Source organism: Oryza brachyantha, chromosome 1, assembly GCF_000231095.2.
Source record: "Oryza brachyantha chromosome 1, ObraRS2, whole genome shotgun sequence".
NCBI lineage: Eukaryota > Viridiplantae > Streptophyta > Magnoliopsida > Poales > Poaceae > Oryza > Oryza brachyantha.
In genome coordinates this window covers 25,423,569-25,440,546 of record NC_023163.2, presented here as the reverse complement: position 1 = coordinate 25,440,546, position 16,978 = coordinate 25,423,569, and the positions used below count along the sequence as shown (strand labels likewise).

At 43.6% G+C, this 16,978-nt stretch overlaps 4 protein-coding genes across 5 annotated transcripts; 3 read left to right on the top strand and 1 right to left on the bottom strand.

Annotated features, from left to right (window-relative positions):
* The first annotated feature begins 1,230 nt into the window (after positions 1-1,230).
* Positions 1,231-7,786, top strand: LOC102722344 (diacylglycerol kinase 5-like). Of its 2 annotated transcripts, none has more exons than XM_006644743.3 (13): positions 1,231-1,412; positions 3,286-3,496; positions 3,621-3,743; positions 3,878-4,006; positions 4,422-4,507; positions 4,613-4,733; positions 5,444-5,492; positions 5,631-5,713; positions 5,858-5,925; positions 6,077-6,151; positions 6,503-6,590; positions 6,699-6,818; positions 7,246-7,786. In XM_006644743.3, exons 2-13 carry the CDS (start codon positions 3,299-3,301, stop codon positions 7,561-7,563), a joined length of 1,458 nt encoding a protein of 485 aa, XP_006644806.1. In that variant the 5' UTR covers positions 1,231-1,412; positions 3,286-3,298; the 3' UTR covers positions 7,564-7,786. The 2 variants fall into 2 exon arrangements, with proteins under 2 accessions (XP_006644806.1, XP_015699166.1); XM_015843680.2 differs by lacking the exon at positions 1,231-1,412 and adding an exon at positions 2,404-2,508.
* Positions 7,787-7,910: 124 nt separating this feature from the next.
* Positions 7,911-11,768, bottom strand: LOC102710752 (pentatricopeptide repeat-containing protein At1g09900-like). Its single transcript, XM_040521520.1, has 3 exons — positions 9,405-11,768; positions 8,232-8,981; positions 7,911-8,124 (listed from the first exon to the last, which is right to left on the bottom strand). The coding sequence occupies exon 1, from the start codon at positions 11,644-11,646 to the stop codon at positions 9,625-9,627; it is 2,022 nt and encodes a 673-aa protein (XP_040377454.1). The 5' UTR covers positions 11,647-11,768; the 3' UTR covers positions 7,911-8,124; positions 8,232-8,981; positions 9,405-9,624.
* Positions 11,769-12,696: 928 nt separating this feature from the next.
* LOC102710460 lies at positions 12,697-13,113 on the top strand. The gene is made up of 2 exons (XM_006646331.1): positions 12,697-12,790; positions 12,911-13,113. Exons 1-2 carry the CDS (start codon positions 12,697-12,699, stop codon positions 13,111-13,113), a joined length of 297 nt encoding a protein of 98 aa, XP_006646394.1.
* Positions 13,114-15,877: 2,764 nt separating this feature from the next.
* LOC107303820 lies at positions 15,878-16,624 on the top strand. The gene is made up of 2 exons (XM_015834659.2): positions 15,878-15,995; positions 16,104-16,624. Exons 1-2 carry the CDS (start codon positions 15,878-15,880, stop codon positions 16,334-16,336), a joined length of 351 nt encoding a protein of 116 aa, XP_015690145.2. The 3' UTR covers positions 16,337-16,624.
* The last annotated feature ends 354 nt before the right edge of the window (positions 16,625-16,978 follow it).

Here is a 16,978-nt window from a genome sequence, read left to right as displayed (position 1 = left end):
TCTAGAGAGACGCCATTCCAAATCGCATCTGGAAACTGGAATCTGGGCTTGCTTGTCTGCAAGGGCGTTGGGAGAATCGGTCTGGGCATATATGCCGCCGACCGCCGGTCCGCCGCCGGCGTTGCTGATTACTACTAACATCCAACGACTGAAAGCAGATTTTTTTTTTACGATGTGCTTTGTCCTCTTAAGTACGGCTAGTACCTAGTAGTGGTGACAGTTGCTTGCTTACCTTGCCGTGATGAAATGGCACAGCCTCCTTGGCACAGTGGCACGTGGGATTCTATTTCTTAGCAAAAAACTGTCTAACCTAGAGATATTTTTCCTTATCCTATGAAGCTAAACTTCACTTAAACGAACCTTTTAATTATGCAAAATAACATTGCCACGTCAACTCCTTTTAACATAGCAACTGCTTGATCATGCCCGTTAGACTGATATGGAAGGGTTTTATGCACCAATCTAACTAACTTCGCGTAATCGCGTGGCTAAAATATTCCTATACAATCGGAGTTTAATCTTAAAACAAAAAAATAAAAAAATTACCCAGGCCACGTGGAACTACCTGCGAAGATTTGTTAAGATTCTTTATTCTCATCGCAAAGAGTGGACAGTCACACTGGCCCGTCGGTTTGACCTGGCCGGCCGGCCGGCTGCCTGACCGATCAACGACGCACCCACCACGCCGCCGCTCTTGCATGTAACTCGTGGCGGCCGTGTGACACGCGATGACGCGAATTCCTCAGCCGAGAAGATATCGAGAAGAGAGAAGAAAAAACAGCGCCAAGAGGCGACCTGCGTGGGCGTGGCCGTGTCGCTGTCCCGCGGCCTTTTCTCCGGTACGGGAGCCCATCCCCATCACACCGCGGGTAGCTTCTCAGGGAAGAAAACGAATTCTCATCAACCGAACTAATCCACCAGGTAAATCCACCGGGGTGACAGCGACCGCGCGGAGGCTGGCTGACGTGTCGGTGGAGGCGGCGCCCGGCCGGCCCGCCCCAAGGTACCGGAGCAACGCACCAGCTACCCCACAACGTCATTCCGTTGGGCCCGCCTGTCAGAGGGAGAGGGGAGTGGGGTCCCGGAATTAGAAGACCCGCGTCGGCGCCTCACGTGGACCAACCAGCCCGGCCCGCCTGGCGCCTATAATAGGAGCTGCACGCGCTCGGGGATTTTTTTCATTTTCCCATCGTCGCCACCTCCTTCCACCCTCGAGCTCAGCGAGGCGGAAGCACGCGCACGCACGCACGCGGTCACACAGAGCCGGAGGGAATCCCGTTCCTTGCCTCCGCTCGCGGCTCGGAGGCGAGCCGCGAGCGTCCCCGTACCACCACAGCACCCGCGCCGGCGCCGCGCCGCGCCGTATTGTGTTTTCTGCGCCGCTCGCAGCGAGAGATTCGCCTTCGGGGGAGGTGAGATCCCTAGCACCCGGCCGATCCTCTCGGCCTGCTCCGTCTATTAGGCGCGCGGTGAATGTTTTCTCGTGGTGTCTGGCCATGCGAGCGATTTTGGGGTTTTTTTTGTTTCTCCTCGATGTTTGGGGTTCTGATCAATGGCTTTGCGAAATGTAGCGTAATCTGTATGGGCGTGTAAGGAGATATTCGTGAGCACCATTTATTACTGTAATCTGGTTGTGGTTTGGGTGACAGTGTTTTATGTTTCAAATGCGCGGTAGCATTAGTTTGTTGGTGCCTCCTCCTCCCATGACCGTCAGTGACATTGATTTGATACTCGAAATCTTTTTTCGGCTTACTACTATCGCGTTTCCATCTGGATTAGGTAGGAGATCGTCAAACTTTTCAAATTTGGTTGGGTTGCCCCGGTCCTGCATGCTCAAAGGGGCCCTGCTAAATCCTGGGGTATTTGTTCTCGTTGTATAATACTGTTTTCAGTTTCGAGGATTGGTTTCTCTACATTTCAACTTCAACGATTAAGTTGAGTGTTCAGCTTATAGTTTACAATTTGGTTTATTTGGATTTTTTTGAAGCTATTTTTATTGCCTGAGTTAATATCGGTGCCCGCAATTAGCGTTAAGTTTTAATGGGCGTGATATCGATTGATTTGGATCATTTATGGCTCATCAGTCATCACTGGTTTAGATTCTTCCAGAGCTGGTAGGTGACGTGATTTTGTAGTGACCTGTGGATGACTGATAACGGTGGATAATTGATCGCTATGGTGGATCATTCGTCATTGTAAGGATGACGGTGGCTCACATCTCTTTATGGATGGGATGTGCTTGCTTCAAATATTAAGAACCAGTAAACTTGTAAAGTATAACTGAAAATATAATAGTACAGTATGTCACAGTTACTCCTATGGTCAAACGAACATTACACAATGGAGTGGCTCCCTTACCAAAAGTAAGACTTGCATTATAAATGTTGATTTTGTATGTTGAGCTAAGCGAGTTGGTTTCTGTTTTACTCATATGTCTGCCCTATTTTCAGGTTAAACCTGAAAATTAGTGATCAAAATTAACTGGCGGAACTGTCCAAGACTGAAATTGTTAGTATGATAATTGACATGTGTATAATGATACTTTTGAAACAAATATTTATGCTTCGTGACAAAAAAGGCTCCGTCCAGTGACATGCTATTTTGCTTTATCCTCGGTAAAGTACTTGAAGATACTGTTGTGTTAACTAGGGGCATTTAGTTTCACATGGAAATGAAGTGACTGCGTGAATGTGCTTAGACCACTGCACAACATCCAACTACTAAATTTACCAGATGTTGGCACAAGCTGTCCCTGGGTCAAGTGAACCAAATTGATATTCTAATACTATTACATTTAGCCAGTGGAACATAAGCATTATTCTTATCAGCTTATGTGCCAGGTTACTTTCTTGTTCTGTTAGCATGTTTCAAACTGCTAAACGGTCCATTTCGTGCAAAAAAAATTGGCATATAAGTTTCTTTAAAATCAAATGAATCCATTTTTAAGCTTATAATAGTTAATACATAATTATTCGCTCACTAATGACCCGCCTCATTTGTGTGTGGTAGATCAGCTCAGCCCAGCCAGCTGAGTCAAACGGGGCCATAGTTACGAGAGCAATTTTATCATCTTTGAAAAAGTACTGGAAAATACCATATTTTCTAGCATAAAATTTGATACCTTCGGGTATTTTGTATCTCGAGGTACTAAAATTTTACACTTAAAATTTTGGTACCTAGAGGTACTTTATCAAGAATGTTAAAATTTCCCTTGTTAAGATACCTAAGTAGTATTGGCAATCTTATGTTATCTTTGTATCTTTGTAATTGTTATGAATTTTGCAGGTTCCAAGCTCCAATGAAGAACAGCCTCGAGAAAAATAACATGCTGAAAGAGTTCTACATTCCAACTTATATATTTGTTCTGGAGTCTCCAGCAGAGAAAGTATCTCAGATACCTAGTTGTCCAGTGATTGTTTTTATCAACACCAAAAGTGGTGGCCAACTGGGACATGATTTAATTGTCACGTACCGTAAGCTCCTCAACCATTCTCAGGTAGATGTTCCGCTGTTTCTCCAGATATACTTGTTCATCATTACAGTACTCTTGCATTTTTAATACAAGGAATTTAGAATTTAACATATGGTTCTAGGGCCAGGCCTAACTCTCTAAATTCCAGGTGTTTGATCTGCTTGAAGAAGCTCCAGACAAGATCTTGCACAAACTGTATGGAAACCTGGAAAGGCTAAAGCGTGATGGAGATACTTTTGCTGCTGAAATCCACAGAAGATTGAGGCTAATAGTGAGCACTTCCCAGCAGTTTTATTATTCTGCTGCATTTAACAAGATGATCTCTTGCTAATAGTTATAAATGTTTTTCCTTATTTGGAAAATTGTACTTGCATATTCATATTCTTATCCTTGAAATCCAATTAGGTTGCTGGAGGTGATGGGACAGCAGGTTGGCTGCTTGGAGTTGTTTCTGATCTTAAGCTAGTACATCCACCTCCTGTTGCTACAGTTCCTCTGGGGACTGGAAATAACTTACCATATTCTTTTGGATGGGTATGTGAAAGTAGTTATTCAAGACAATTTTGTTCTACTTCTTTTATATCTTGTATATGCCGCTGCAGTGTGTTGTACTTGCATGAGACTTTTCACTTTTTTTTAGACCTGTGTTGACTTCTTCGTTATGATAATCCCTCGGATGTTGAATTGGAACCTTTCTGTTTTGCTATACAGACTAATTTGAGCTATACCATTTTTCTCTGTGTGTTTCTTCTACAACATTTGCAAACTTCCACAATGCCATATATTTCCCATCATCAGTTCAGATAAACAACTCCTATTGATGACATAGAAGTTTATCTTTATATTATGCCTTTTGATGTCAGCTTTGTGTTTGGACTGTTAGTTGCTACAGAATACTTCAAATAATGGTCTGTCACAGTGTCACTAATAGAAAACAAATGAAATTCAGGGGAAGAGAAATCCTGGAACAGATCAAAAGTCAGTTCTATCATTTCTGCAGTTAGTAAGAGAAGCGAAAGAGATGAAAATTGATAGGTAGGTTTCTTTTGTAAGGTATAATCTTCCATTGTGATATTGTTTCTACTGTTATGTTTGTAATCTCCATATGAGTTTTGATTGGTATTTATTGAAATATTTCAGTTGGCATATTGTCATGAAAATGGAAAGCCCAAAAGGTTCGACATGTGATCCAATTGCTCCTTTGGACTTGCCTCATTCTCTGCATGCATTTCATCGTGTGCCAAACAATCCGCAAGATAAGGTAACTATAGTTGACTCGGACTAATTTCATGTATGTAAATTAAGTTAGCAAACTCAAAACATATACCGAGTTTACTTCCATATTTGTTTTTTGGCTTCTTATAAAGTCCCTTTTGAATTATTAGACACCCTTTCATGGAAATGACGCCATTAGTCACCTTCATTACAGTTTAGTTTCCATGCGGGTTAGATACATTAACTGAATACCTGAAATGGTGTTTACTGTGTTAAAAAAAAGGCGAAAGAATAGTTCGCTTTGTGCTCACCCTAAAAAAATTTGTACATTCTAACTCCCCTACTTAATGAAAATCTGGTCAGCTCATTCTTCGGCCGAACCAGCAACTGTGTGAAAAAAAAAGAAGGTATAGCATGCATCAATGGCAAGTGTATCTCCAAAACAGCACTTGTTTTCCCTGTGGTTGTTCACTTTTCCATACTTCACTTAGATTTTTAACATATTCAATCCAGATAATTTTCCAATTAATTGAATAAGAATTTTTAATTTTTTCTCTAGAATAGATGATGGATGCTTTGATCTATCCCAGTAAATAATTGGTTTGCATTATGTGTTTTCTTTAGAAAATACTTGTGTCTTATGGATTTCCATACAAAAATTGAATTTTGAAATGATAATCGTAGGATATGAGTAAATGAACCTTTTGAATAATGCAACCTGATGTATGTATAACCTTGCTTTTAATATATCGTCAGGAATATTCTTGCACGTTTCGTGGGGGATTCTGGAATTACTTCAGTATGGGTAAGTTGCCTGTTGAAAGGTTTATATTTTACTTGGGTAGTAAATTTCACTAAATCTTGGTAGGAGAAACTATAGGACACGATTTATTGCTTAGTTCAACAGCCAAAGGTTGAAATTCACTTGTTTATTCTGTCACAGGAATGGATGCCCAGGTGTCATATGACTTCCATTCTGAGAGGAAATTGCATCCAGAAAAATTCAAAAACCAGTTGTCTAATCAGGTGAACTAAGATGCCAATCGTAATTTTTAAAATATTTTATACCTCTTGCTTTGCTGTAATCTCTCTAGAAAATTTTGTTCCTTGATGTGCATATTCAGAAATCAGAGGTACAGAAACCAATCACTTTTATTAATTTTAGTGCAGAAAACATATTTGAAGTTGGCATGCACGCAAGGATGGTTCTGTGCATCTCTATGTCATCCAATGTCACGGTAAGTTTCTCTAATTATATTTTCGATACTTAGTTACTCTTTGAATTTTTTTTTTCAAAAAATCATCGTGGCACTTTCATGAAAATGGGCAGGCTTTATTGATGACTGTGTATTTCTCACAACTTTTCGCATGCCTTTCACTGTACCACAGGAACATTGCTCACCTTGCAAAAGTAAAGATAATGAAGAAATCTGGAAAATGGGAAACATTGGAAATTCCACAGAGGTAAATTTATGATCTCCTTACATATCAAAACTGACTGCATATATGACAATTTTGGAGCTATGTGCTTATATCTGATCATGGATGAAACCTGATGTAAATCACATGAACAATGATGCACTAAAAAAAGCACCGGGTCTTACTGTAGAGACTAGAATCCTAACCACAGGAGTTGGGTGCCTATATACTGTTGGGGTATTAAAATTCTCAAATTTGAGTGCAGTATGGTTGGTGGGCTAAATACTTGTATTGTTAAGTTTGATGTTTGACGCATAATGTTGGTGTGCAGTATGGTTCTCTGATATTTGATGTTTGACCCATAATGTTCTGAACAAGCTTTTTACACAAATGCAGTATCCGGTCCATTGTTTGTCTGAATCTACCCAGCTTCTCTGGCGGCTTGAATCCCTGGGGAACACCAAGTGAGAGAAAGCAAAGAAAAGTGAGTTCATGCATAATGTTGATGCTGTTCATTGTACAACAAAAGATTATAGCAGTACGAACTTCCTTTATTTAAAGATTTTTAAATAATATAAAACTATTCTTGCAGAGGGATTTGGTAATGCCTCCACTTGTCGATGATGGTCTTCTGGAGATTGTGGGTTTTAAAGATGCTTGGCATGGACTTGTCTTGCTATCTCCAAAAGGCCATGGTACTCGTCTTGCTCAGGTAAATATAAGTGCATTGTACTATTATTTACTTTACCACTTCCTTTCTACTCATGTGCGGTCCATTGTATTCCCCTTGTTCTATATTGTAAAACTTTCTGGTCTTGTCTAGATTCATACATATGTTAATGAATCTAGACACATATATAAAACATATACATTATACATTAGTGAAAGTCTTATAATATGGAACTGAGGAGTAACTTGTAAGACATGCCACTGCGTAACTTCATTACTCCATCAATGGTTGGATCGAGGTGACACAATAACTCTTCGTAAAGACATTGCAGGCTGAAATGCATGTTACAGGACTGAAATTTTGACGCCCTATATTGCTGAACCAACTCAACATAATAGTCCATAATAATATTTGAACCTCAATTAAAATCGAGCTGCCTCATAGACAATGAATTTCTATTCGTTCTCAGGCTCACCGCGTCCAATTCAAATTCCACAAAGGTGCGACCGACCATGCTTACATGAGACTTGATGGGGAACCCTGGAAGCAGCCTCTTCCGGAGGATGATGGCAAGGTCTTAGTGGAGATCTCACACGCCGGACAGGTGAAGATGCTTGCCACCAAGAACTGCATAGCTAAAGGCGTCCATGAGGCCCCGGCTACGTCAACGGTCCACCCAGAGTCCAGCTCCTCCAGCGACGATACAGATGACGACTTCGAGGAGGAGAGGAGGAACTTTGGCGCTGCCTTGTCGTTTCGGTATTTGGACGATGCGACAAAGGTCTGAAGGGAGTAAAAGCTCGCTTTTCGACTGAATTTTGTACAGCATGTTTGCATAGGACGTAGATTGCTGCACTAACTCTGGAAGGTGCCCATCTAACATCCTTTCTGTAACGAGGTTGCGTATGTATGGCTGTTTGTTGTGCGCCGTACACAGCCAACTGGGGTACTGACTATCTTGTACCATACCATGAGCATTTTTCCAATCCAGTTTTTCTTCTGCAGCAACACAGATTTGGCACAAAGAGAGATTTATTTTTTATAAACTAGAATGGCAACATAATTAGTCTGAATGTTGGGTATCAGACGGAAAAGTTGCTTGTTTATATACGTATCATTGCCAGCAGAACATACCTCCACGGCTCTGGATCAACTGATCAGGCTGTTCGGTGTGCTGTTGGATGACTGCTTCGAAATGTGCAGTACTGCATGCTACGTTCTTGTTCTCCTTCATGACTTGTTCCATTCGTTGCTTCTTCATTTGTCCCAACCCACAGACCAAGAGTGCTACGAAACGCTGAAAGAATTCTTGTTGCGTTCGCTTTCTCCTAGGAAATGCAGGTAAATTCTAATAGGATATTAGCGAGGGAATATAATTGCTGACTTGGAACAAGTGCAATTGTCAACCTGTACGTGGTCATTGCACTGAACAGATAGATGGGCAAAACTTAGAACCTGGGTTGATTGCGCATTTAAACTGCATTTTCCCGCACAAGCCATTGATTTGTTCCCAAGAATATTGCAACTGTGTAGTGCCCAACAGCCACCTACAGACAGAAATAGAAAGAGAAGCGTGAGAATCTGATGCCGGGTTTGTGGATAAAGCATGGGTGTTAGAATAATGCCTCAAACCTGCAGGCTGCAAGAAATTAGAAGGGAACTAAAAAAGCTTATCAACATGCAAGTGCTAGATAATGCATATAGCAGGATCTTGTCAGCCTGGTAAAGTAAGAAGTTGCAACCAAAATGGAATTATACTTGAGAAGTTGAGATCCCAGTAATTTGATATGCCAGTCTGATTGTAAGTTAATAGATATGAAATGCCAGTCAGAAGCAAGGGAAACCTGGGCAAATACATGATCACATGAGGACCATATAACTCAATGGTCTTGTTGGCATAAGATATAAAATTAATAGAAGATTTTCAGAAATGATGTGAAATAAAAGGAAGTTTTACGAAGACTTGGGAGGAGAAAACAAAAAACATTAAGCACGACCATTGCTTAGAAAAAATAATGCCAAAACTGTCATGAAAAAAAAGTAATTTGGTTAAATAAGTCAATGCATTATAGTCAAATAATCAAATGTATTATTAAAATCCTGTGGCTGTATTGTTTAACATGGAAAATAAGATTTGCAAGCACTCAATTTTGCTTGTGTTATCCTCCAGATTCTTCTATTTTTTTCCTTGGTCTTCATGGTTTCCTGAAAAAAAATTGTATTGGTTGTTAGATTTCTACATTCCAAGTGGACTACCCTAATATAAAAGAAATAACCCACATGAATTTCTTTATGAATAACACACAAGAGTTATGATATCAAGAAAGTGTATAGGAACCAAATATGTACGGTATTTTATTTTTTATAGAATTGTGGTGTATTAAGTGGGTTCAGAAGATTTATTGAGAGTAGTATTTAATATTTCTAGTCTAGGAAAGAAGAGGTTACGCAGATGATAAAGAGGTTATTGTTTAAAACTACATAAAGCTGATAAGTAGTGCATTTCTGTCTTTCCTTCAAGCATGAAAACAATGACAATGTTGCTTCAATTAGTACCAAAGCGAAAGTAGGCATGACTGCATGAGTAGACTGACTAGATTTTGTATGTTGAGGGAGGGAGAAACTTACACCATTGCCATTCCGTACATGAGGCTTTGAGCCCCCGGCTGTCTCATCTTCAGGAAATTTTGCCTCTTGAAGCAAACATACAGGACATGCCAGGATGTCACCGGATCCACATTACTGTAAATGAGGAATAAAGCTCCATGGATACTCAACAGTACTTAAAAAGCACTAAAGTCTTGGATTTATGATGATTCAAGGCAAATGCATGATTTGATCCGAAAGCTTAGGGCCACCACTCTTCAAGCAAGTTCTTATTTAGAACTCCTCTTGAACACAACTCAGTCATTAAATCTTGTGCTTCCTTCAACAAACCCTCATTTGCAAGGCCTTGAACGAGTGTAATGTAGGTCAACTCATTTGGCATGCAACCATTAGACACCATATAAGCGAAAAAATCAACAGCATGATCTGTTTCAGATCTTTTACAGAGTGCAAGTAGTATCTTGTTATATATCACTGCCTTAGGTCTCATCCCCAAATCTTGCACTACATGAAACAGTTGGATTGCTTCTTCGATTCTATCTTCCCTTGAGAGGGCGCCGATGATTGAAGAATAGGTAACAATATCTGGGGATACCCCATTGCTGATCAAACCCTGTAATAGCTCCAGAGCTTCTTCTGAGTTGCAATCCTTGGTTATCCCATCAAGTAATGTATTGTACGTAATCAGGTTAGGGGTGCAACCATGCTCCATCATTTGTTCCACAAGTTCAATTGCTTCACCCATTAATCCTTTTTGACAGAAGAAACTCACAAGTACATTGAAAGTCACTACATTTGGAGGGCAATCATTCTGAAGCATCTCAGCTAAGAGTTCTGCAGCAGCATCCAACTGCTCGGCATTACACAAACCTGTTAGCAAGGTAGTGTATGTAATGGTGTTGGGCTTGCAAGGCATGCTGTAAAATAACTCAAGAGCGCTATCAACACGCCCTTGCACACAAAAGCCATTAACAAGGGCGTTGTATGTGACAATATTCACTTCACATCCATGCTGTGACATTTGTTCGATAAGCATAGTAGCTTGCTCAATCAATCCTTTTTGGCATAAGATGCAGATGAATGTGTTGAATGTCACCTCATTTGGGGGACAACTTTTCCGAACCATCTCTTTCAAGAGCTCTTTGGCATCCTCCCATCGCTCAGCGCGACACAAGCCCTTTAGCACAGTTGTATAGCTAATGGTATCCGGACTGCATCCATATGAACCCATGTTGTTCAAGAACTGAAAGGCATCATCAACACGTCCTTGTTTACAGATGGTGTTTATGACAATGTTACACAAGGTAGTGTTTGCTGCACATGCATGCTCCGACATTTGCTCAAGAACTTGGATTGCCCGCTCCACCATACCTCCACGACAAAAGAATCTTACTAACATGTCGAAAGTTACCTCATTTGGCCTGCAATTCTTATCCATCATCTCTGCAAAGAGCTCCTCAACATCCTCCCACCGCTTAGCAGCACATAAACCCTTAAGCACAGTGGTGTAGCTGACAGTGTCGGGTTGGAAGCCATAGGAGGACAATCTGTTCAAGAACTCCCTTGCATCGTCAACGCGGCCCTCCCTGCACATTCCGTTGATGATGACATTGTACGTGACGATGTTGGGAGTGCACCCCTTCGCACGCATCTCGTCCAGGACCTCCATTGCCTGCCCGAACCCAGTGCTCTTGCATACAGCCTCGAGGAGGACTGTGTAGGTGACCACGCTGGGCTGGCAGCCTCGGTGGAGCATATCGTCGAGCAGACTGAGCGCCTCGCTGACCCTCCCACGGTCGCAGAGCCCGCGGATGATCGGGGTGTACGTGTACGCGTCGGGCGCGACGGGCATGGACGCGATGAGCCGGCGCGCGGCGTCGAGCTGCCCGTACCGGCAGTACCCTGCGACGAGCGTGTTGTAGGCGAAGACGTCGACGGCGGTGCCGGACCTCTCGGCCGCGCGGAGGACGCGCGCGGCGTCCGAGGTGCGGCCCCGGCGGCAGAGGTTGCGGATGAGCTTGGTGCAGAGGTACACGTCGGGCGCCTCCCCGCGGGAGGTGGAGCGGTCGACGAGGCGCGCGGCCTCGGCGAGGTTGTCGCGAGCGATGAGGCGGCGAAGCCTGGCATTGGCGGGGTTCGGGGACGCGCTGGGGGCCTCGGGCCTCGTGGCGGCGGCCGCGAGGTGCGCGTGGTGGGAGTGGGAGTGGAGGTGGTGGCGCGGCTTGGAGACCGCGTGCGGGAAGGAGGCGAGCAGCGCGGCCATCGGTGCGGCGGGGCGTCGTCGCGGCCTCGCGGCTCGCGGGCGCCGGGGGCGTGTGGTGTGATGATGGGCATCGCGCGTCGCGTGCAGATTGGGCGGGACCGGATCAGATGACCAACGGTTGGTTCATTTCGTCGTCCACGCAGGCGGTCCGGTCACTCCGCCGGATTTCACGTACGGTGCGTCGGTGCCGTGGAGGAAAACCACCGGGCACCGGCCGCGATCCGGCGTGCACGGCTGGGCCGCTCGCTACCGCTATTGCGTCACGGTGGCTGATCGGGTGGGCTGGTGGTCGAAAGGTCTCACGTATTAAGTCTAAAGCCCAAGCAGCGTTGGGAGGTAGGTTGGGCCGTTTCTGCAGTCTCCCCTCATGTTCGTGAGGTCCATGCGTGCATCCACACCACGGGCTTTCTGCACGCGTATAGTGAAACTGTACTAGTGAACACTGATCCTCTCAAGGAAAACAAAAGGATAACTGAGCGCTGGTCGCTTCAGCAATCGGCCCTCGGAACCTCACATAACCGATTAGCAGGTACTACTGTAGCAGTGCAAGAACGCGCTCCACATGGAACATCCGTAATCCTGTACTGTGCGTCAGCATCAATATGAAACAGGTATGGGAAAAACAATATGGAAACATGGGAAACGTAAAAGAGAATCATCGGCAGAAGCCTGTCAAAATCAACTGCAAAGAGCAGTCCGGAATCGTTCCATAGGAATCATAAAACATGTTTTACCGTGGCCATGGACCAACCGCATAAAACAGTCAATAACGACATGTACCGAATGTACATCCATCGGTCCATGCAACCCTCAAACATAAGTAGTATCACCACTTCTTGGAACGCCGTCTCCGAGGCCAGGGCGGGTGGTGACTGCTGCGTTTTGTCACACGCGCCCTATCAACATCCGCACATTACCCTCGCCACGCACGCTATAAAAACGCGAGACCTAAGCCTCTCTCTGCCTCTCACAGCACGCCAGATCATCAGCATCAGAGTGCCAAACAAAGCCCCACCACCGCCACATCCTCCGCGCGCCATCACACCTGCAATGGCGAACCACGGCGCCGCGGCTCTTGTGATGGTCGCGTCCCTCCTCGTGGCGGCCGCCCTCGCCGACGCGAGGCACACCGTCGTGCACGATGGTACGTGTAAGCACGTAGAAGAGATATTCGGCTGGCCTTAACGACTCGATCCGCGAAATGTACTTCCGCTCGCGCGACGAGACTGCATGTCTGACGAGAACCGTGCTGCTGCTGCTGCAGGTTACCTGGTGGTGGAGGATGTGAAGGCGCCGGCGGCGCTGGCCTGCAACAAGGTGCACGGGGTGCAGACCGCCGAGACGTGCTTCTCCGTGTCGCAGGGCGCCGGGCTGACTCAGGACCAGTTCCTCGCCTTCAACCCCAACATCAACTGCGCGAAGCTCTTCGTCGGCCAGTGGGTCTGCCTCGATGCTACCCTTGCTTAAGCTGGCGTGTCAAACCGCATTGTCTGGTCGTGCATGCACTTTTACTACTTCGTCTATGAATAAGGAAGAGGATTCTCTGTCTTGGCCAGAGGCCCAGAGTTGGCTACTCGGTGCATTTCAGATTGGTGCATTTTGGTTGTGCCACTAATAGTACTTCACTGCTTGAGTGGAGTATTTGCTTGTACTTCCCTCTCACAAAATAGAGGTTACTCACCAACTTTTGATACAAGAACTGACTCAGTTCGCTTTTGTCTAATATGGATTTACTACTTCTGTTTGTGTTCTCTAAATTTCGTCCGTGTTTGATAACGCCCAAACTCCCGTTGTGGCACCGTTGCAAACGACTTGTGTACAAGAAAAATTTTGTGGTCCTTACAAAAGTATCAGACATATTAAATTTCTAGTATAAAATTTAGTATCTCTAGATAACTAATATCCAGAGATATCATATTTTTATGCTAGAAATATGGTATCTCCGTATCCCTTCTTAAGGATTAAAAAATGCTATATGTGACAAACATGTGGATGTCTGTGTATTTATTAGAGTCCATGTTGCACTTTCTTGCTTTCTTTGAAGAACCAACGGAGGATATTGTCTGCCTTAAAATTCTGACATTATTAATATCGATTTGTAGTATAATAACATTGGTCCAATACCACTATTTAAATCTATATATGTCATGTCTTTTAAGTCCGATTGATCCTATTCACATCCAATCCATCCATGTTTCCTAGGCCTCTGTTCCTTTTGTCTATCTCATTTCTCTCTTGACAACCACAAGTAGCTAGCCCTAGAGACACTAGCGGCAGTGGCCTGATCGTCCCACATCCCTCCACCGCATTGATCTTTAATAAGATGTAGCAATGATGGATATACGATGAGCATCAGTGGCCGCCTTGGTCTCTAAGTGAAAAATTTAACTTTCTTGCTACTCTTACAAAGTGAGTGATAATAAATTTATCAGTCTTCTCTCATAAGCATCGTTAGAGAGATTAAACTATCCTTATAAAGAGTGGTAAAAAGCTAAAAACCCCACAACAAGCAGTGGTGACGGCGATTCCACGACGAGCAACAGCAGCCGTCTCAGTCGCTAGTGAGTCACAGGGGTGGTAGATTTACATCGAACAATGGCGGATCCATGGCGAGTAGTGGTGGCAAGGCATTTGCCTTGAAATTTTTCTCTCTTCATATTATTTTTTTCTTGTGGTGAATTAATGTGTTGAATTTGACTTTATGGTTGTTTTGTGATAAATCTTGTGTTAATAGGTTTATTCTTTGCTAAATATTGTTGAATCCACTTTGTGATGCTTCGGTTTGGCTCAAATCGATCCGAGCCTCCTCCTTTATCTAAAATTGGGCAAACTTAGTGTCGCGGTTTTCAATGTTGTAGTGATGAACACCACTCATGTGAATTCCCTAATTATAGTAACGTCTCAAAAACTGACGATGTTGTCAGTTTGAAACCGGCACCGATGATCAATAGTATCGATTGTTTTAGGAAATGTTACACATATGATCTTTTTATCCTATCTTGGTCCGATCAAACTTAACGACGCGGAGGATACAAAAGAAACGTGACGACCACTCAATTAGAAAAGAGATGTTTTATCATACAAAAATCTTCATACGTATAGCCATGCCGATTGTTTTATACAAAATCTTGCATTTCAGACAGGTCTAGGAGCCATTAGTATCAACTGCATGCCCACTTTATTAGACGGTGATCAATTCGATTGTGTAGAGAAAATTACAGTTTGCCTAGGGCGTTTGGCGTCTTTGAGAGGACAGTGCGTCTCCTGTACGGGATCCATCAGCCCCAGCCTCTTCGCCGCCCCTCCACGCCTTGCGTAATTGCGTTCCTGGGGGAAACTGTGTTAAGTTCTCCGTTGGACATCTTCCATCCATCTATTGCATTATTCAAATAGTCATAAAAAATATAAAAAATTTATAAAGATAGATTAATATGTGATATATCATCACACAAACATACAAGTTAAAATATTACTTCTAGAATCCATAGCAAAAATAAGAAATATATGATTGTGAGTATGTGTATACTATTTATAGTTTAATTTATTATTTTTGTTATAAATTGTAGAAGTCATATTTTATCTTGCATGTTTGTATAGTGATATATCACATACTAATCTATCTTTACAAATTTTTATATATTTTTTGATAACTAATTAGATAGCATGCAATAGACGAGAAGCCAACGAGATAATGTCGCTCAAGAGTTTAGAATCCACGCTCCGTTCCTTGTAGCCCTCTCCGCCTTGTCCTGATCATCACGCGTCTCGCTTTGTTTAAAAGGTACCTGGTAGTCGTCATGGCTCTCCTTGTTATCTCTATCGTTATAATCGTGGTACGTAATTTTTTCGTACGTTTCTTACTCCATAAAACCATTGGTGCTTGGTAATTGGTATAAATGGCGCCACTACTAACTCGGAGAAAATGACTTGCTGATAAAATTAATCATTATTCATGCATCATCGTTAGTATCTGAACAATGTCAAGAGCATGCACAACAGCCAAAATTGGTAGCACTCATGCACTTAACTAGTACTCCACTACACTATACTATAGTAGATTGCAGATATTCTATCGTCACCATTCAGGCCAGGCATAGGGTCAAGCGTGGTTCCCCATGAGCAAGAACGTTTGGTCACATGCATTGATGCATACCGGCATGCATGCCTATATATATATGAACTTGTATGCTGTGTATACACATAGGCTGCCGGTGCGAGCCTGCCCGAGAGGATGGCAAACCTCAGGGCTACCGCTCTCCTGGTCGCGTTCCTCTTCGTGGCCGTCGCCGTCGCCGTCGCGTTCGCTGACGGCCGGAGCCTCTCCATGGCACATGAGAAGGCCCACGGAGGTACATACGACTTGTACGCGCATGCTGCCTCTGTACAAACATATCGTAACTGCAAGTTTTTTTTTTCATCGTGTGTACATTAATTTGGGGCGTGAAACAAAACGCTAGCTGCTGCAGTTGATCATTACGCGGCGCCGAAGCGCGAGACCGCGGCGACGCCGATCTGCACGGGGGTGCACGGGGTGGTGGCCGGCGAGACCTGCGACTCCATCGCCCGGCGCTTCCACGCCGGCCTGGGCCGCGTGCCTTTCTTCACCTTCGTCTCCCTCAACCCGAACATCAACTGCCGGGGACTCTTCGTCGGCCAGTGGGTGTGCATCCAGGGCTTCTTCCCCGTTTGAGTCGCCCGCTGCATGCGCGGCGCGCCCGGCGCCCGTGCTTGCTGCAGCCTGCCACGAATAAGATCGATGGACCTTTCGAACAAAGGAACGAACACGAATAAAGAGATGGGCTGCGGGCTGCCCATGCATGTGTGTACGTGCATCTCAAAGTTATTACGTAGAGTAGAGAGATGCTCTAAAGTTGTTCTGTGTGATGATTAAAGGAGACCTGGTTGTGTTAAGTTTATCAGCGAATTTTCGCGAGGTTTATGTTAAGTCTATCAAACAGTACTGGTGTGGAGAAATAATCACGGATAATTTGGAGTTGACTCTAGTCTACCAAAATGATCAATGTTTGCTACTCACTAATCCACTACTCACTAATCCAAAACAAGTTATCACTTTAGAAGAGAGCTCTGATTAAATGAGATATGTTTGTGAGTGTGAGGGTAATTGAGAGTAAAATGGGAAAACTTTTAAGGAGAGGTGGTAGATAAAAGAAGTAGTATTACTTCAAAATGATCACTTATTTTTGGGCTAAGTTTACTTAGTTACACCCCACTCTAAATTATTTGGTATCCGCCTAGTGATCAAATATATGAAAATTTTAATTCCATCAATTAAATCCGATCACTGTTGTTGGATGATTTGAAAGCGTATACG